The sequence below is a fragment of the Neofelis nebulosa genome, chromosome 9 (assembly GCF_028018385.1).
Source record: "Neofelis nebulosa isolate mNeoNeb1 chromosome 9, mNeoNeb1.pri, whole genome shotgun sequence".
In the NCBI taxonomy this organism is placed as follows: domain Eukaryota; kingdom Metazoa; phylum Chordata; class Mammalia; order Carnivora; family Felidae; genus Neofelis; species Neofelis nebulosa.
Genome location: NC_080790.1, coordinates 74,044,249 through 74,065,049, shown reverse-complemented (window position 1 = coordinate 74,065,049; position 20,801 = coordinate 74,044,249). Strand labels below are relative to the sequence as shown.

Genomic DNA, 20,801 nt, shown 5'->3' with positions numbered 1-20,801 from the left:
GCAGAGGAATTTAAACCCATGTCTGTCTTACTCCAAAGCCTTGAAACATGAAATGCTGGCTTTAAGAAAATTCAGCTACTAGGGCACCTGGGTGGCTCCATCGGTTAAGCATCTGACTCTTGGTTTTGGTTAAGGTCATGATCTCTGGGTTCATGGGATTGGATTGACAGCACAGAGCTTGCTTGGGATTCTCTCTCTCCCCCCGACCCTGCTCTGCCCTTCCCCTGCCTGCACACTCTTGCTCTCTCTCTCTCTTTCTCTTTCTCAAAATAAATAAATACAAACTGTAAAAATTAAAAAAAAAAAAAGAAGGAAAAAAATTGAGCTACTAGCAGATGTACAAAAGGATTGGAATAGGAGAAGAGTTAGTGGAATCTCCTACACTGGTCTCCAGAAACTGTGCTGGCACTCAGAGAGGCTAAGTAAATCCTTGCTCATTTAAATTGAATTGAGTGAAGGTTCTGGAAAGTCCTTAATCCCAACCATGCTGCCAGAAACTAAGTCTGGTATGGGTCTCTAAGAAACCTGTTTTCACCAGGCAGCCTGGGAATCCAAAGCTCTTACAAGCTTGCACAAAGTTTACTGTCCATTAGAGCTACTAACGTGCCAAGCTGCTTGGCGGGACTATTTCCAGGGGCGATGGCCAGGCATAGGACTGCTGGAAGGGGACAGGTGTGGAAGCTTTGCTTTGTGAAGCTGGCATTTCTGCTGGCTCTATACTAGGCCCTGCCTGTCCCCAAGTTCTCCCCAGGGGTATCTGAGCTAACCTCCCCAGCTGGGAAGAAGGACCTGGACCAGGGGACTGTAGGGCCCAAAGACAAGGTCAAACCCAGAGATACAGAGTTCAAGGAAAGAGGATCAAGAGGCTCTGATTTCTGGAAAACCACTTTAAATAGAATTTGTATTCATACCCTGCTGTGCCAGATTTGTCCCACTGTCCTCTCCCAACCTACCCTCAATCAGAACTTTACTTTCTCATACTCCCCACATTCTCTTAGAAAACTTTCAGAAAAACTCATGGATCCTGAAATATTAGGACTTTAAATTCAATTCCTTATAGTCTTCTGTCCCCCTTCTAGGAAAACTACATTCTATGGTGGAATTCCAGGCCCTCCAGGTCTGAGCTAAGAGCAAACATGTCCGTGGGCAAGGCCATCCTGGCTGATATCAAAGCAATTCGGAGTCCATGAGAGAACAGCTCCAACAAGGCATATCAAGTGAGGCGAGGTAAGTAAGTCCTTTGGTTTGCAAGGGTTTCCTGAGCACCTCCTGTGCCCCATCATACACCAGGAGCTGAGAAGCAAACAGAACAGTGAAAGAGGCAGCCTAAGAGTACCAGCAACAGGTGAAGGGACTCTGGACTTGGTGACAGAATACCTACCTGAGTTTGAATTCGAGTTCCACCACTGAACTGTGTGATCTTAGGCAAGTTATTGGTTTCTCTGAGCCTCCCTCCCTTCTAGCTTTCTTTGATTTGGAAACAGAGTTGAGTGGTTAAAAGCGTAAGCTGTGGCAACAGACAGACGTAGGTTTGAATCCTGGTTTTGTCACCCATTTTTGCTGGGCCTTGAAGAAATTCCTCAGTCTCTCTGTGCCTCAGTTTTCTCAGCCAGCAAATGGGGATGGCATGGTGGTTGTAAGAATCCAATATGATAATACACGTGCAGCACTTAGTACGCAGCCTTGGACAAAATCTCAATATGTAAATTATTATTATATTAATCACTTGTTTCTCCAGGCTTAGATGTGAGACAAGGAGGGAGAGGAAATGATGAGGAACTGGAGGATAGGTATCAGAAAGGAAGCCAGATCAGTGGGAGGATGAGGCCAAACAGCAATGGCTGGGCTCAGGAGCCAGGGAACCTATTCAGAGTCATTGTGCAGTTGTGCACAAAAGCTGCACAAAGATGGCCAGTGGGAGCCAAAATCCCACCTAAACCCCACTCCCTGGACAAATTTTACCTGTGTTGGCAGCATCGTGCACAGGGCTGGGCACACAACAGGATAAGGCCTATCCTAAGGGGTTAGGGCAGGTCAGCCTCTGGGAAAGGCAGAGGTGGAAGAAGGAAGAAATTCCTGCAGCTCAAGGACTCTGGCGGCAGCAGCGGTGTTCTAGGGACCTTGCCTGGGAAGGCAGGGCAGAACTCAGTCCCCAGAGCAATGCAGGGCTGGTAGGAAGCCAAGGCAGGCACTCAGGTGAGGGGCAGCCCCAGACTCGGAGATCAGCTGGCACAGAGCAAAGGGCCCTAATAATGGGACCGGCTGCAAGGTCAGGCTGGGCTCAGGCACAAAGGTGACTCTATCCTGGGTCACAGAGAATGAGCAATCGGGGCCTGAACTCACTGGTGATGAGGATGAAATGGTCAACTACTGATGCTGGAGGGGGCAGGCTGTGGGGGCAGGGAGCTGGCAGATCTTTATGAACTTTTTTCCAAATCCTTTGGCAGTCTACATGCTCCACACAAGGCTGTGTAGCAACATTCACTTCTCCCAGGAAGGGTGGCTCCCAAATGGAATGATGTTAAGAACAAGGAGATGCTCCTCTGCCCAGAAATATTGCCTTCATGGTTCTCTGTGCTCCTATTACTGTGTAATTTCTTTGGATGAAGTCAAAGGTCACAAGCTCAGATGCTACAGGAGCCAGGCAGTGGCATAACTGGAAGGAGGAGGCCAGAGATAATGACAGGGAGCAATAAGGACTGGTAGGGCCTGCAGCAAACCAGCGAACAAAGGTTTCTTTTAAAGAGGGCGATAACACTTAACTCAACCAGTTCTTAGTAGGAATGTGTGGCCAGTACTTTTCAGTTCTTCCATTTTCTAAAATAAGCCAGAAATCTAAATTTTTATGTAAAATCTTCTTTTTTTTTTCTTACAAAACTCTTGAGGTTACCATGATGTTGACCAAAACCAAAAATATCTGCGGGTCACACGTGGCCTCTGGCTTGGGAATTCCTCTCTCCAAGATTCCCTGGAGATGTAGCCCCCTCTGAGAGAGGCCTCACATTCAGTCACCACCACCTCCAGGAGAGAGTGCTACTCCAATACACTCTTTCTTTCTTGTCCCTGGATTCTCCTTCTTTCTTGTCCCATAGGCTCTGGGCATCTGAAGATGGGAAAATGAGAGGGAACAGAGGAAGCAAAGGAGTAATATTGAGGACAAACCTTGCTGACTTCATTATTTTGTCCCCCAGGACATGCTGGGTCTACACCAGTCACAATCCGTAGACATAAGCTCTAAGAGATGGGAAGGGGCGCCTGGGTGGCGCAGTCGGTTAAGCGTCCGACTTCAGCCAGGTCACGATCTCGCGGTCCGTGAGTTCGAGCCCCGCGTCAGGCTCTGGGCTGATGGCTCGGAGCCTGGAGCCTGTTTCCGATTCTGTGTCTCCCTCTCTCTCTGCCCCTCCCCCGTTCATGCTCTGTCTCTCTCTGTCCCAAAAATAAATAAAAAGCGTTGAAAAAAAAAAAAAAAAAAGAGATGGGAAGACGACTCTGAGGTCAAGCAGGTCCATGGCTTTGTTTCATGTGCTGTGGGCTGGTCACAGCCCAGAGGGTCCATGGCTTCCCTCTATGAACCACCTCTTTTTTTTCCCCTCCCTTCTAAAACAGTTCTTCTGGCCTCTGTCACTCTGTGGTCATTTTTATAAGACTCATCTTACTGTGTGGGTTTTACTAGCAAGCTATTGCTTCTCACAGGCTCAACTCTGAACCTTTCAGTTGTGGTTTCTACCCTGGGCAAGTGGACTCTGTAGAAACAATTAATATATCCCTCCACCCTCCCACACTGGGGAGAGCACAATACCTCAGGGCAAGAGGGAGGGGTCTAGGTATAAAGTCTGACTTCAAAATAATAAACAAATCATAAGCAGTATTACCTTGCTGAGAAATTTAAGGCTCAGAGGGCCTGAAGTCCCCTGTCAGAGACCATGGAGGCAGTAAAGGAGGTGGGACTCACACGCAGGGTTTTGGACCCCACCCCGCCGTGGCCTGATCTTTCAATTAGGGAAAGGGTTTGAGGTCAGACTGCAGGCCCTGTGCTAGAAGCTCTCTGGAGAATGCTCAAGAAGTGTAAAAGTAAGGCCTTTCCATCTGACTGTTGAGAAGAGATACACATGGAACACCACCGAAGAGAACAAGAGAGTGTCCGATGTTCCTTCCCTCATTGCACAGGCACTGATTGGGCTCCTATTGGGTAGTCTACACACAAACTGCCCGCAAGGGCCTATAACTCACTGGGGAGAAAAGACTTTGCCTCTACCTTGTTAGAGCTGTAAGAGGTTTTTTGGATCATCTAATTATGGATAATCTGGAGTTTTCAATCTCTCTTTCTCTCTCTGTGCAGCATTTCAGAACCCAGGTCCATTAATCATATCAAAGTGGGTTCTCCGGTTGGAGAGGATAGAAGAAATCCTGAAGTTCCTATCCACTTGGCTCCCCTCCATCCCCTGCTTCTATGTAGCAAAGCAGTCTCTGAGGAACCCTCCTAGGGAAAACAGTTCAAAAAATCTAATCTGTTCTAACTAGTCTGGACCACTAATCTGGTCCAACCCCTGAAAAATCCCAGTTTTAGAAATGGAGATTCCACGAGGTCAAAGTACTTGCCCAAGGCCATATAACCTGCACCTCCTGATTGCAGGCAGGTCTCTTTCCTCAGCCATAATCAAACAGTAGTATAAATATGCAGTCACCAGAGAAAGGGAAAGTAAGCGGTAGGAAAGACCGAGGGGGCAGACAGAGTTCAGTGTGGGGTTGCTCAGGGAGGCAGGAAACTTGAGTGGGAGCCCTAATAGGTGGCTGAGAGAGGCAGAGGCGGTCATTCAGAAACAGGGCATGGGTCAAGCAGGTGTTAAATTCCAGAATCCAGTAGATAAGCAGTGCCGATGGAAAACTGGGATGGGACTAAGATCAAGTTCCATGTAGACAGAAGGCCTGGGGAGCAGTCTTGGGCTGGTGGTAGTTGGAAGGTTGAATTCTTTCCCTTCCAGTTCACCCAGATGCATCTGCTGATAGACCCCAGGTGTGCTCAACTCTGGAAGAACTAAGTTTCCAGGCAGGCAGGCAGTGGAAGTAAGTGGAAGTGGTATATTAAGTAAAGCTTAGAACAGCAGCTGACTTGCATTAAAAATGAATCAAGGTGATGTTTGAATGAAAACAAGAATGGAGTGCTGGGGAAGAAGCATTCTGAAGGCTGTGAGTGCCAGCAGCTAGGGCAGGGCAAGGTTCCTCCACGAGGGCCACGTCAACACCCCAGATATAAGCCGGCCTTCCAGTGTCTATTCAAATGAGACAAGAAAGGTGGAGCTGGCTTTGGAGAATGGCCCTTCCAGGTGCTTCTGGGAACCTTCGTTCTCTTACCCATAAAATGGGCATAACAGTCTCAACTCTACCTCTACCCTGGGGCTGCTGTAAGGAGCAAATGAAATAAACTTGAGAACCACTGAAGGCTTTTACCGAGGCTGGGCGCAGCTAAACTCCTTCAGAGGTGGCAAAATGTGTGACTTGGCCCTGGAGTAAAACCAGGGGAAATGGAGGCTGGAGATGCCTGCTTGGCTGAAGACATTTGAATTAAAGATTCCAAAGCCTCATACTGGCCAAATGAAATGCATTGGCCTGACACCCTTATGCCTAGCTTGCACTCCCTGAACTAAAGTTTTGGGAAAGAAATGCTTAAGGTCTGAGCCTCCCAGAGGATGTATATTCCCAAGGAGGCCTCAAGAACCACCCTGACCATTATGATAGCCACTAACCACATGTGGCATTTAACTGTAGATCTAAATTGGGGTGCCTGGGTGGCTCAGTCAGTTAGGCATCCAACTTCAGCTCAGGACATGATCTCATGGTTCGTGAGTTCAGGCCCTGCGTGGGGCTCTGTGCTAACAGCTCAGAGCCTGGAACCTGCTTCAGATTCTGTGTTCCCCTCTCTCTCTGCCCCTCCCCCACTCATGCTCTGTCTCTCTCTGCCTCTCAAAAATAAAGAAAACTAATAAAAAAAATTTTTAATAAATAAATAAAATAAAATAATTAGTTCTTCAGTTATACTAGCCAAATTTCAAGTGCTCAATAGCTACATGTGCCTAGGGGCTACCAAATTGGACAGCACAAATATAGGAAATTTTCATTGTCATAGCAAGTTCTGTGGGTCAGCACTGATCTAGACCTATAATAATGGAATGATAGGTATTGGGGTGGAGGGTTTCTTCCCTGAGGCTTCTCAGTACAATACACCATGTATGGGTTTCTTTCTTTGCCTGAGTTCAAGGTTAACCCTGGATCTCTTCACCACTTTTGCCACTTCCTTTAACCACCAGGCTTTGATGACTAACTCCTAAGAGTGAAGTCACCATACTTCTTGCCCATCTGCTTAGGACCAAAGGTCTAATGGGAGAGGGCAAAGGGCTCTCCTGAGGTTACCATATCTTCCACTATAGTAGTGACTAAGAGCAGGAATTTCTGAACCAGAGGGGAGAGGGCAAGCATGATAGAACTGAGGGAGACATTCTGGGGTATTTAGGACCAAATGGTGCCTTTCAAACAGCATAGTGGAGTTGGCCACCTGCTTCTATCAGGGAGGCAGCATGGCAAAGTCATTAAAAACACATGCTTCTCAGGTTGGAATCCCAGCTCTTCCACTTATTAGCTGTATAACCTTGGCTCCACATAATCTCTCTGAGTCTTAGTTTCTACGTAGGTAAGATGGGAATGGTACTTACTCAGATAAGGATTAGAGGAGTTAACAGATGGAAGGTGCTTAGAACAGTGTCTGGCATGGAATATGTGTTAGCTAGGAGTGGGAGAAGGAGTAGTGGTAGTGATGGTAGTAGTAATCATATTCATAGTCACAGTATTTGATTATAAATGTCAAGGCCTTGGTCAAGGTTGTGAATAAGGCAAGTTCACCATACACACCAACCTTACTACATACTGTGCACCTGCTCTTCCCCAACCCTCCCCACACACCGCCTAGATTTTCTCCATCGTGGTGACTGTTGAGCACTTGTTTCTTCAGTTTTAAGAGCCACTGCTAGGCCTTATCACCAAGGTCTTGTCTTGCCTTTGCCGCCCCATAGAGATCCCTCAGTCTTTCCAACACTGCATCTCCAGCATGGTGAACACTGCTCAGGCCAGGCAGTGGGATGCCCACCAGGCCCCAGAGCTCCCTCGGGCAAGCGACAGGCTCATTCTTATGCTGAGTGCACAAGGATTGGCCCTGAAGCTCCCCCCTGACCCAAGACCAGTGCATCCAAAAACTGGCACCCCAAAGGGAGAACATCTGGAGCCAAAGGGAAGTTGAGTCAATCACATTCCCTCTCCAGAATTTGAGTAAGTAAGACCCAAAGAATGGGCAACTGGTTAGCAACAGAGGCTGAAGTTGAAAGGTGAGGGAACCAGAGAAGTCTATGGTGGTCAAGTGAGAGCTTAAGAAAAGAGGCAACACAAGTTCAGTCAGTGTGTAATGAGAGGGCTGCACTGAGCCAGATGTCCTGGGACTCAGCTGGGAAATGAAGATTCTGGCTCAGGGAGTAGAGCAGCACCTTTTACCCTGCACTCCACTTGCCCTTCCTTGGAGCTTTTCTGGAAATGCTTCTTCTTCTGTCCTCACTAGAAGCATGGAAGGGACTTGAAGTAAGTATAAACACCTTTATGATGAGCTTGAATCTCAATGTGGGTTGAAAATATTAGCGTAAACACAGCACAGAACAATGCTCAGCTGCCCAGCATCTCCTTCTTGATGGGCATATGAGTGTCTAGTCCAGAGCAGACCAGGTGATCTGGCCGGCAGAAGGACGACCCATTTCTCCTCCTTGCTCCACGGTATTACTCCGACAAAGAGAACTGCCTTCCTAGATAATGAGGCCACACTTCCATCAGGAGTCTGCCAATGTGATTTGGTGAACTAATAGAGCAGCTCTCACCAAAATAAACTCTGGACTAAAAACAGGAGAGCCAACCCAAGCGTCAAAGCTAACTCCTTAAGCAAGTCTGTTTACCTCTCTGGGCCTCAGGTAACTTGTATGAAGAAAAGGAGGCTAGAATTTAGAGTAGATCATCTCTTGGGCTCCTTGCACTTTTCTCCTTGCACTCATTGATCCCAGGAACCCTCCCTTAAGACACATCATCTTTAGCCTGTCAGCCTGTGGCCTTTCTAGCAAGCTAGTCTTCTAGTAAACAAACTACAGAAACCCTTCCCTTTCTTATTTTTCTCCCCTTTCCTTCCTCTGACATAACTAGCATCTGTATTGGGGCGGGGGGCTCCTCTTCTGGGGTGTGGAGTAAGAATAGTTAACTAGCAGAAGCAGTGACAGGGCCCAGTACCATGCAGGGAGGGCTGGCATCAAAGGATTTGCTGTGTTCTTGGTTGTTATTTTTGACACCCCACTTATATGGAAGCTGGGTGAGGCAGCCTGGCACATCAAATGTACCTCTGTGAAATCTGAAAAAGGAATATTTAAAACACACACACACACACACACCCAAGCACACACACATACACACACACATAACAACCACTTCCTTGTAAGCCAACACCTCTCCTTGTGAAAAGGAGCCTGGCCCTGTTTTAGGGGGTGGAGGTGGGAAAAGGGGAGAGCATTAGGCCCTACCTACCTGGGCCCTGAGGCACTGTGAATACAGAGGCCATTTTCATCCAGCCTTCAGAAGTTTCCTTTTGTGGCATCACAGTGTTAAAAATATTCCTCCCTGAAGGTGCAACCGCGGCAGAGCAGATGTCCCTGACTGAGCACTTGGGAAGGAGCTATTAAAAGGAACATAATTAGGTTGTCATCCTGGGGCCTCCGAGCCAGCCTTCTGAACGCCATCTTTGTTGAAAGTTTTCCAGACGTCAAATATTTGCAGAACCCGATTTACCAAAAAGGCTGTTAATACCCAGTAGGACCAGGCTGCGTGCAGCAAAGGCAAAATGACACTGTGGGTCAAGGTTGGCATCAGGCCCTAAGACTCCTTTTTCTGTGTCCTTTCCCCATTTGGGTCCCTAGCCTAGCTCCCTAACTTCCTCCCCCCTCCTGCATACACCACGTCCCATCACAATTTGCTCTTAGGAAAGACTCTATTAGTCATTTACCCCTTAGCATGAATGTAAGTAAGCCACCAAGCACCTCTCTCCTCTCCAGGAATGTGGGATTCATGCCTGAGCTCTATACACTGTAAGGAACAAAGGCTTTGTCTCCTTTTGTAAAAGGGATATCAGGCACTGGAGTGCAGGTCCAGGAGGGCTGTCCTAGTGACCCTGAAATTGCACCTACTCCTCTAAGTATAGAGCTAGCCCATCCTGCCCTGGAGACATCTGCTGTAATCATTCTGTTCCTGCTGGTTAGATCCTGCAGCCTCATCTGTCCTGCCATCTCTTTGTCATTCATCTATCTATGCATCCAGCATCTGCTGAGAACCTGTGGAAGAATCATGCTGAGTGGGAAAGAGGGTGGAGAGTATCCATGGCCACCATCTTTGTTGCCATAGAGGGAGACAACATAGATGGAGGACACTCACCATATAATGACAATAAATGTAAACAAAGGAGAAGGAAGTACATGGTGCTGTGAGGATGTATCAGAGAGGAAACGGACCTGTTAGGGAAGTCAAGGCAAGGAAGATGGCCCAGATGAATTGAAGTGATGACTGAGCTGAGATCTGGGGGCAGTGTGTGTGTGTGTGTGTGTGTGTGTGTGTGTGTGTGTGTGTGTAGGGGGATATGTGCTCTGTGATGAGCTCCTTCAGTTGGAACAGCTTGTGCAAAGGCCCTGGCTGAGCCTGAGAGGAAATAACATGATTTTCGTGTGATCTTTCTCCTACTGGACTTTAGGTTACATCAAGGACTAAGGTTACAAAATAAAAAGGTAGGGTGAAGGAAGGAGAATCTGAAACTGATTTCTGAAACCCTCTATAGAAGATGGACTTCTTATAGGTTGTTGAGACGTGCCTCTACAAACAAATAAATCAGGCCAGGCTTTCTTTGGTGTCAAAGAGAGCTGGACCTGGCCTCCTCTTCCTGGAGGATCTCCCTGTTATTCTGGCCTGCTTTTTACCTTTTAGAAATATATCATGATGGGGCACCTAGGTGGCTCAATCAGTTAAGTGTCCGGCTTTGGCTCAAGTCATGATCTTGTGGCTTGTGGATTCAAGCCCCGAATCAGGTTCTGCACTGACTGTTTGGATTCTGCTTGGGATTCTCTCTCCCTCTCTCTTGCTGTCCCTACCCAACCCCCCAAAATAAATAAACTTAAAAAAAAGAAATATATCATGGTTATTTCCCCAGGTCAGGAAATAGATTTTGTAGTAAAATTGTTCATGGCTACCTAACATTCCAGAGTAGAGAAAGCCACAGTTTTACTCAATGAGCCCCCTGTTGTTGGACTTATTGCCAATGTGTTGTAATCCTGAGTAGCTCTTCCATGAATGAAGAAGCTTGTATATCATCTTTGCCCACTCTTTTGACTTTTGCTTAGGCTAAGTTTTGCTGCACATTAATAAATTTGAGAACCAGCTTTACTAAACACAAGTTTTCTTACCTACTTATCGTGTACACCCAATCAACTCATAGTGCTTTTCTTACTCTGCACAGGAATCCTGCTGGATCCTCATGCATCAACTCAGTGAGTTTGGAAGAAGGGATGGGAGGAGTCTCAGCAGAAAAGAACCAAAGTGGGCTAGGTGCTAGGTGGGCTGGGGTGGGGGGAGGGTGCTCCATCACCATTTACCTCTTTCTCCATATGTTCTTCTCTATCATAATGGACCAACCTGTCTGTGGTGGTGGAGGGCTCTGCCCTAATGCCGTCATGATCAGCACTCTATTTCACCCACGTAGACAGAACCTGAGGGTGGGAGGGGCTAGAACCTCCAACAGTGAGCTCTCTGCAGGTACTTTCTGAGGAAAGCTCACAGCCACCACCACCCCTCTTCCCCCCTCACCAAAGATATAAGTCTGTCTGGAATGCTAAAAGAGAAAATTCCTAAAGGAGAGCATGCTAGGAAACAGGAGACCAATCTGTGATTAAGCTTTTGTTACAGATGTATTGTGTAAATCATCTAATTTTTCTAGGCCTCTGTTTCTCCATCCATCCCATGGAATTAATCCTCTTTTACCCCTATTTGACCAAGATGATGCAAAGATGAAGGAAGTAAATATATCTACTTAAAATGAGCTAATCAACATGAAACTGAATGGAAATATACAGGTAGAAAAGAAGAAACGGAGATTCAGTAAGCCATAGCAAGTAAGTGGGCTTTGTGTTTTGTTCACTCTTTTATTGCTAGTGCCCAGAACTGTGCCTGGCACTCAGCAAATATTTATAAAACGAATGAATAAACACCTAAGCACTTACTCTGTCCTAAACACCATGCTAAGTATTTCATAAGCATTATTCCACTTAGCCCTCAAAAATAGCTCTTTACCAATAGGGTATAAAACACTACCATTCAGCAGATATGAAAACTGAAGCTCAGACTGGTTAAGTAACTTCCAAGCATCATTCAGCTAGCATTGGGCAGGATTTACACTTGAATGTAAGTTCTTCTGATGCCATTCCCCTAGCTCTCCCCACCCCTGTTATATGTTTCAGGGGAAAAGTTACTGTGATGTGTTGCTATGCATTAAATGAGCTACTCTTTATTAAAAGCTACAGCATCTGGCATGCAGTTAGTGTTCTACGAATGTGATCTATTATTACAGTACTCTTATTTATTAGTTCATTTTTTTTAATATATAACCACGTTGTAAACACCTTAAGGGCAGGGGCCATTCTCTACAAGGCCAGGCAAAGTAGTTGCCTGAAATACCAATTAACTAAATAACATTATTTTATGGTGACCATAAAGTGGAAGCAGAGGTGCTTCCTATAAGGCAGGGCTTGGTGCTTTGGGGACAAAACTAGTCTGACCTTGACTTTAATGGGAAGCAAGAGTAGGCCATGATTCTCCAGTGACTTGGAATCCTGGTGGTCAACAGGGAAACGGGTAGAGCCAGACACCAAGGAAAAGACAACAACTAACACAGAGAACTCCTGAAGCCTGGGATCTGACCCACGGCTGACAGCAAGCTACCATTCTAACAGCCTCTGGTCCCGCCCCCAAAGCCTACGATCTGATAGGCTCAGCATAGCAGGAGTGGGCGGAGCCTTGGAGAGAATCTGGCCCAATCCCCTTACTCCACACTTGCGGCCTGGGACTAGTGGAGGCGACTTGACTCAGGAACAGATGTCAGAGTTACTGGAAAACTTCCCTCCCCTGCTCCGCCCAAAGGCAATGCAGGAAAAGGATTTAGCATTTAAGTCTCTGGCTTTGCCCTTTACTAGCGCTGAGCCTCAGTTCCTTCATCTATAAAATGGAATAAGAGTTCCTTTTCCATAGGTTGTAGCAATTAAACAAAATATGACATGGAAAAGTAGGTAACACAGGTACCTAACACATGGCCAGTGCTCCAAAAAATCAGTTACCTCTAAATAGCAATCTGAGGGCGCCTGGGTGGCGCAGTCGGTTGAGCGTCCGACTTCAGCCAGGTCACGATCTCGCGGTCCGGGAGTTCGAGCCCCGCGTCAGGCTCTGGGCTGATGGCTCGGAGCCTGGAGCCTGTTTCCGATTCTGTGTCTCCCTCTCTCTCTGCCCCTCCCCCGTTCATGCTCTGTCTCTCTCTGTCCCAAAAATAAAAATAAATAAAAATAAATAAATAAATAAATAAATAAAAAACGTTGGAAAAAAATAAATAGCAATCTGCCTGAGGGCAGGAACTGTATCTGAATCACAGCTTGCCAGGGTGCTCTGGCACATTCAATTGTTAGTATAATACTTGTTGAATGGCTGGAATCCCTCCATTCATGCTTCACCTCCTCTGTTAAGCCTAGCCTGGTTTTAGGCCTCTCTCAAATATTTCTAAAACCAGTAACACCCTATTTCTTTCCCCCCTCTTCCAGAAAGGCCTGGGGACAACATGAAGGCCTGGGTACCTGGAGAGAAAAACTGGCTGCTTTCATAACGAAGACAAATTCATGGTGTTACCAGTCCCTCCCTGGCTGCTTGCACCTTCATTTTGGACCTTCTTGCTCCCCGATACTAGAGCAGCAGGCTTTGGCCCACTGTGGACTATATGAGGGATGTTAAAGATAGCATCAGACTGCCAGGATCTTGGAGGTGCTGAGTTGCCCTTAGGGGTGGAGCGATGTATTCTGGTTAGAATTAGGGAATGAATAATTTAAAGGAGTGGTTAGAATCGGGGCATTAAGATTAGAGTTTGGAGTTAGGATTCAGTAATTAGTTACCATTAAATTTCTGAGTGAGACCTGGGGAGTTGTTAGTGGCCAGATATAATGGGGGCCACCACTTTGATCTGAAATTTAAAATGTCCTGTTCCAGAGACCTGCCTCCTTCATTGTGGAGAGCCAGAGATTCCTATCCTCTGATTGTCTCCTCTGTAGCCCTGGGTGTACCTATAGATGGAGCGTGTTAAGCATCTACACATACCGGGTGTAAAGTGTAGCATATAGGGTCCCAAAGAAGTCTAGGTCAAAGCCCCCTACAATAAAGCTGAGGAGATCAGGATGTGAACGACCTGCTGTAGGCTCAGCCCTGCTGTAGCTCAGTGACTTTGGGAAAACCTTAACTTTCCTAGCCTCAGCTTTTTCATCTGGCAAATGGACCTAACCTCAGAGGGCTCTTTGGAAAACCTTGAATGATCACAGAAGGAAAGCACTTGGAAATGAACATGGTCTGGTAGAGTAAGCTGTTCCAAAGTGAACTATAAGGCAAAGTCTGGGCACCTTACCTTCAGGAAGGGTTGACGGTCTTCCTCCCCTCCATGAAAATCTAGGATTTCCCAAAACCATTTCCAGTGGGGATTTATGCTTCTGAACAGGAACTGACAAAGAAGCAACTCACACCAAATGCTCCCTACCACACACACACACACACACAGAGCCAACCCTCATGGGGTTGCAGTATGACCAATCCTATGAGTCACCTGGGTAAAGTAAGGACTCAACAAATATTTATCAAATGAATGAATGAATGAATGAATGAGGGAATGGGATGAGTGAGTGACTCCATAAATGGGCAGACACTCCCTTAGAGAATGAGACTGCTTCCTAATCCAGGATGCTGAATGCTACCAAAGAAAGTCATTTGGGACTTTCCTAGCGAGTGCTCCATTTCCGAGCCACACCCTCTACTTTTCCTCAAGCCCCATTTTGTCTTCTTTTATCCCCAACGTCATCATGGAGGACTGTGTCCTAGACTCCTTTGGGAGCATATATGCTAGACTCTATACCGGGTATGTAGTAGATGCCCAATAAATGTGTGATAAACTGAAGGAGGAGCTACAAAGATAAATAAGACTTGGACCCTGACTTTCAAATGTTTACAGTGCAGTGGGAGAGAAAACATAGGTAGGTAAGCATACATGATAAAGCATCATAGGTAACTGGTGCCAATCAAGTGCCAGGGAGTGTATGCTATAGGAGGTCAGAGCTGAGAAAACCTACTCTGGAGTGAAAAAGTCAGGGAATGCTTCCTGAAGAAAAGGAATGGAATCTGAAGCCGGACCTTGAAGGAAGAGAAGGATTTGGAGGCAAGGGAGCAGGTGTTGCTGATAGGGGGAAAAGGAGGTGGGGGCTCCACCAGAGGAAGGCCAATTCAAGTTGTATTCAGATTTGTGTAGATTTAGTGTAGCTGAAGAGCAGGTTCAAGCAGAAGAGTGTGCCACGTATGTACGTAGGTTGGGGCAAGACTGTACAGAGATCTGAAAGCTAGGGGAAGGGATTGGGATCAGACAGCTAGGGAAAGCTTTTGAGCAGTGGCAGGAAGCGAAAGGAAAGCTGGGAGGTGGGAAGATGGTGGTGGGGAGAGACAGGCAAGGACAAAGGTGAGTGTGGCAACCTCTGCTAGGAGGTATTGTGCCAGCATGGGGCTGGCCAGAGCCAGGTCTCAGACCACTTCCCATTTCTTTCATTCCATTCCATGCATTCATTCAGCCAATCAATATCGATGTCCCCTGTCACCTGCCAGGCCCTGCAGGAGCGAACATTGCAGATGCCTTCCTTCCTTTCCCGGGGTCCTGCGCTCTAGGCCCTCACGCAAGAGCCAGGGGGCCAAGGGCCTGTGCCTAGGGTGAAATAGCTCTGACCTCTCACCTGGAGCTTCTTTCTACAAAACCGCTCACGGTCCGGGTCCCAAGCCCGAGTTCTCCCGACCACGGCCCTCCCCGACCACCGCTCTCCCCCACCGGCCACACCTGGAAAGGAAGGAACTGCGGGAGGAGAGGGATTGCCTGTGGAGGGTGTGGCGCGTCCGGGACTGCCCGTAGACCAGGGACTAGGTTGACCAGAAAATGGGCTGCGGCCGGATAAGGGGGCAGATGATAGCTGCGGGGTGGCCTGGAAAGGTGCTTCCTGACGGTGCCCACACTCGCTCGGAGGCTGAGCCAGCGATTCGGCGGTGGGGCGCGGAGGCGGCCGGGTGGGAGGAGGGTGCTCCAGGACCGGGGAGCCTGGGCTCCGGGCAGACGGAGCAGTTCCTCTGCGCCCTCTGCCGTACGCCGACCTCCACTGCTCTGGGCGCCACGATTCCGCCCGGAGGCGGGCACGCCCTTGAACCCTGCTGCCAGTTTGGGCCTCTCTCTACCCGTCCCGAGTGTCCGCGTTCCTCTCTGGGAGAAAGGAGGTGGGAATAAATGCTTTGTGTGTGTGTGTGTGTGTGTGTGTGTGTGTGTGTGTGTGTGTGTGTGTGTGATAAGAATAGAGGCGCTACCGGAAATCCCTTCGCGAGCGCCTTCCCTGATGCCTGAAATTCCACCATTAGAGAGAGAGCATGGAGGGGTAGAGGGGGCACCTCTTCAACCTTCATTGGATATTTTAGCAGTGAGGATATTTCACATGTGCCTGGGAAGGGGCCTGGAAGGAGTAGGTGGTCAAAGTCTCATTCCTTCTCTCAGACAAGCTTTTATTAGAGCTCCTTTGCCACGGCCTCCTGAAGGTGATTGGGAGCCAACAGTCATACTGCAGGCGTGCTGGAGTTGTGAAAGGCTAGTTTCTCTAGCCATGCTTTGCCTTTTATTAATTCCTGAATTGGGCCTTCCTCCTCCAAGTCACAAAGTCAGCCGTGACTTGTTGGGTGAGCCTTACAGGCAAGATTAGTATCTCTCAGTTTAGCAGGCCAGGGTCTCTGTTTATTTCTCATGAGTTTTACCTGGTTTCTCCAAGTTCATTCAGTACCCAGGCACGGAAAAATCCTCATCAATGGGGACACTTATCTAGGGAAGAAGGAGGAGGAGAACATAGATTAAAGGGAGCAGATGCTCAGACTTACTGTCCAATCAAGGACACGCCCACATTGTCCTCCAAGGCCACTCTTGCATCTAGTCCCACATTATCAGTCACCTTCTTGAGCACCCACCCTGAACAGTCTGTACTTCAGAGAGTAGCCAAGAGGTCATGTAAGGTCATGAATGCTCTAAAATATAAGTTCATCTCTCCTCTCCTCAAAGAAGACTTGAGTAGATTTAGTGTAGCTGGAGAGCAGATTGAAGCAGACGAGTGTGCCGTGTATGTATGTACATTGGGACAACACTGCAATGGCTCCCCATGTCTCCTGGAGTAAAAGCTGAAGTTTCTACATTGGCCTGAAGGCTCTAAGTTCTGGCCCCCTACTTCTTTCTTGGAGCCTCTGTCTTACAGCTTTTCCCATCACTCACTACTCTGGCATCCTCTGGCCCTTGCTGCTGTCCTTGAACACACAAACATGCTCCCATCTGAGGACTTTTGCACTTGCTGTTCCCTCTGTCTGGGATTCTATTTCCCAGATACCAACATGACGCACTCCCTCACTTCCTTCAGGTGTCTATTTAAATGCGACCTTTCCAAGAGCGCCTTTCTCTGACCACCCTGGCTAAAATAACACCCTCCATCATTGTCTGTGCCCTTAGCCCCCTTGATTTTCTTCTAGCACTTATTGCTACTTGACATTTATTTGTTTATTTGTATGTTGTCTGCCTCCTGAGCAAGAATCTAAGCTCCATGAGAACAGAGAACTTCATCAGTTTTGTTCACCATCCAGCACCTAGAAAACAGCCTGGCACGTAATCAGTCCTCAATAAATTTGTGAAATGACTGAATGAATGTGCTGGCCTGGTACTGAGCCAAGTACCAGGGCAGCCCATGAATAAGCCTGGGTTCTTGCCCTTGAAGAACAGACTGGCAGACAGGCAAATAATTACAAACCAGAGTGATGAGTGCTGCATCTAAGTACAGATGTATATAAAGTACACATGAAGACTCAAGGGAAGAAATAATTCACTCTGCCTGGAAAGAGGAGGAAAGCATGAGTATGACATCACCAGGCAAAGGAGAAAGGGAAAAGGCATTCCAGGCAGAGAGAACAACAAGAGCAAAGACACAGAGGCATGAAAATATTTGACTTGTTCAGAGAGTGGCAAGGAGACTGGCCTGGCTGGCATGCAGGATGTGTGGTAGGTGTGGCAGGACATAAGTTTGGAAAGATAGATGAAGGACATATTATGAAGGGGCTTTTCAGAATGATGACAATTGACTCTCCACATTTCTGATCCATGCCAGGCCAGTGGAGGCATTTCAGGGCAAAGAGCCTGCATCTAACCCCAGACAAGGCACTGTGGAAGCAGCTATGGCCTGCTGCCTGGAGAAGGCCTAGAACTGTGTGGTCTCGGTGGGCCAGGCAAGGGTCTGAGCACCCATGGGAGCGACCTGGTGGCTCTGTTTGCCCTCCTGTTGCTGATCTAAGCAGGACTCTCAACAAGGACCCTGGCCAGCTCCACGAGACCTGAGAGTGTCCTGGACCACATTCTCCACATTCTGATCACCAAGAGTCCAAGTTTCAAAATGTCCTTATTTTGCGATCTGACTCAAAAGGGTAGGGAGTGGAAAAATTATAGATGGCAGCCACCAAGGGACCTTGGCTTAATATAACTGGTGACCTGGGAAACAACAGGCAGAAAATAATTTCCCTCTCGGACTGAGAGACTGAGAAGGCCTCTCACAGCTGACTCAAAATAAAGGCTTTTCCTTCCAGAAGACAGAGAGCATTTGTGTGTTTGCAGGATAAGAAGATTCTTTTCTTTTGCTTCTTCCTTGGTTACGTCACTCTTCCCTCCCCTCCTTCTCCTGCCTAGCTCTGCCCTTGATCCTGTTCCTCTTGGCTTATCCTTTCTTTCCTTTTTCTCTTTTCCCACTCCTCCTTCCACCCTGCCCACTTCCTTGCCCTCCTTTTTTTTCCTTTCCTCTCTATTCTTTCAGCTCAAGCACAAAGCAGGTATTTGAAACTGTTAAAGGATAATTTTTTTTAGTTTAGTTATTTTTGAGAGAGACAGAGACAATGTGAGTGGGAGAGGGGCAGAGAGAAAGGGAGAATGAGAATCCCAAGCAGGCTCCACACTGTCAGCACAGAGCCTGATGCGACTCAAACTCACACAATAGTGAGATCATGACCTGAGCAGAAAGCAAGAGTTGGACGCTTAACCTACTGAGCCACCCAGATGCCCCAAGGATCATTTTTTTTTTTCAAATGTTTATTTTTGAGAGAGAATGTGCCAGCAGGGGAGGGGCAAAGAGACAGGGACAGAAGATCCAAAGCAGAGTCAGATCCAAAGCTCTGTGCTGACAGCAGAGAGCCCCATGCAGGGCTTGAACCCACAAACTGTGAGATCATGACCTGAGCTGAAGTCAGACACTCAACCAACGAAGCCACCCAGGTGCCCCAAGGATAATTTCTTAAAAGGTAAAATCATGACTCTTATGCAAATGTAAAATGAACACACGTGTTCAACTTGATTTAACTCACTAGTTAATGAGGGAAACAGTAAGATGTTATAGCCAGCTCATGGGAGAATCCAAAATGTAGATACATATATAGCCATCAGGGATGCAGGAAGGGATTTGCTGAGAGGTACAGAACTGGCGTCTTCCTTTGCATCCCTGGAACAGGAATCCGTGTCTCAGCATCAGCCATGCCTAAGTTAACTTCTATTGCTACAGAGATGCAATGTCATCACCAATAAAAGGCACAGATCCCTGTAGAATCAGCTAACTTGGGTAGGGTCCTATAGTCCAGGCAACAGTCTAGATGATGCCTGGCATTCTGTTGAAAGGATGCCAGGGATCTTTGCCCATTTCAAAGTCTTTCACAGTTTTTCTTGATAAGACCTTGGAAGAGTAAAGGAAAGAAAGGTGGGAGCCGGGTAATTTTTACAAGTCTCCAAACATTTAAAAATGGAAACTGATTCTGTTTAAAAATGGAAGCTGATTCTGGCCCAGAGGCTCAGTCCAAGGGCAGAAAGGGGAGAAAAAGATTGGTTGTCTGGCTCTGATCAAAGTAGTGACTGGTGGGGCTTGTCCACATTCCATAAACCCTCATTCTCCTCCTCCTGCCATCATCTTTTGGCTTTGGGGACACAGGGACAGTCAGGGCAAAGTTGGAGAAATCCACCCACATGTGACCAGACCAACGGAGGCAGTCCTGTGCCTGAAGGTGACCACAGGCCTCTTTAGAGTCAGTCCTGCTAACCTATCCTTGACATTTGGCTCTTTCGTTATGAAAGAGGACAGCTTTCAAGACCACCTCATTGGGTTTCCCAGCTCATCTCCCAGGCTCTGTAGCAAGCACTCATTGCCCACGGCTCAGACCCTACACTGACCTGTTGTCCACTCCCAGGCCCCACCCAGGTTCTTCCCAGCTGTCCCAGATTTGGCCTTCTTGGACCTCCAAAGTTGCCAGAGAACAATCAGGCACGTTTCCAAGATGTACCTTCTGGCAAGATATGTAAGCTTGTAAGCGTGAAGCAACCTAATTCTCTGGGAACTACTGAGTGCTGGGCCCTGGGTAACATACGTGCTTAGCAGATGCTGGAGGAGAATTGGGGATGGGGTGAGGGAGAGTAGCATTTACAAAGAAGATGTGATCCCTGCTCTCAGAGAATGTCTAATCTAGCAAGGAAGCCAAATACCCAAGAGGCCCCAGGAGCTGGTAGCAGAGAGTAGTGTGTGAGGAGAGAGGGATGTTGGGGGCAGGGAACGAGGGTGAAGGACCTCTGATCTCAGAACTAGCTGTAGAGGAGAACAAGGAGATTATTAACCACCAGTGAAGTTCCTACAAAATCCCTTATCCCCTCAAAGGAAAGAACAGCTACTTTACTTACCTATTTGGAGCAGGTGTCCTGAACTTTACCTCCCTATAAAGAGGGTCTCAGGCTGGATCTTAGCCGCCATCCCACAACCGCTTTTTATTCCCACCCCTGCAGAAGGGAGAACTGTTCAGCCCCAAGGTGGAAACCCCAAATGGATAATCAAGAATTAAAAGGGTTTCTAGGATGCAGAAGGAGGGCAGGTGATGAAACCCATTCCACCAAAGGGCCTTGGGGCAGGACTTAGGAGCAGGTGGGGGAGGACAGGTTTGTTTCTTTCAGCTATTCCAGTAGTTGTGTGGTTCAGACCAAATAAGTTTTCAGTTCATCTGTCAATAAGGGGTTTGGACTCCCTGGTTTATTGATTTACTTAAATTTAATATTTTTATTGTGGCAAAATATATATAAAGTAAAATTTGCCATTTTAATCATTTTTAAGTGCACAATTCAGTGGCCTTAAATATTTACATTGTTGTGTAACCATCACCACTATTCATCTCCAGAACTTTTTGATCCTTCTAAGTTGAAACTCTGTAGCCATTTAAACAGTAACTATGCATTACTCCCCTGCCCCACCACCAACTCCCTGGTAGCCACCACTCTCAGCTGTATCAACACATTTGACTACTCTGGGTGCCGCATCTGAGTGTAATCA

At 47.3% G+C, this 20,801-nt stretch overlaps 1 protein-coding gene across 1 annotated transcript; it reads right to left on the bottom strand.

Moving 5' to 3' along the window:
• Positions 1–867: 867 nt before the first annotated feature.
• On the bottom strand, positions 868–20,231 carry LOC131486328 (uncharacterized). Its single transcript, XM_058686395.1, has 4 exons — positions 20,191–20,231; positions 15,230–15,614; positions 8,602–8,749; positions 868–3,103 (listed from the first exon to the last, which is right to left on the bottom strand). The coding sequence occupies exons 1-4, from the start codon at positions 20,229–20,231 to the stop codon at positions 3,009–3,011; spliced, it is 669 nt and encodes a 222-aa protein (XP_058542378.1). The 3' UTR covers positions 868–3,008.
• Positions 20,232–20,801: the final 570 nt, after the last annotated feature.

Coding starts and splice junctions, on each gene's coding strand:
- LOC131486328 (XM_058686395.1), bottom strand. CDS start 20,231: ATGGCGGCTAAGATCCAGCCTGAGACCCTCTTTATAGGGAG. Junction 15,615..20,190: donor GAGACCCTCTTTATAGGGAG/GTAAAGTTCAGG, acceptor CGGGACGGGTAG/AGAGAGGCCCAAACTGGCAG. Junction 8,750..15,229: donor CGCAGTTCCTTCCTTTCCAG/GTGTGGCCGGTG, acceptor TCCTTTTAATAG/CTCCTTCCCAAGTGCTCAGT.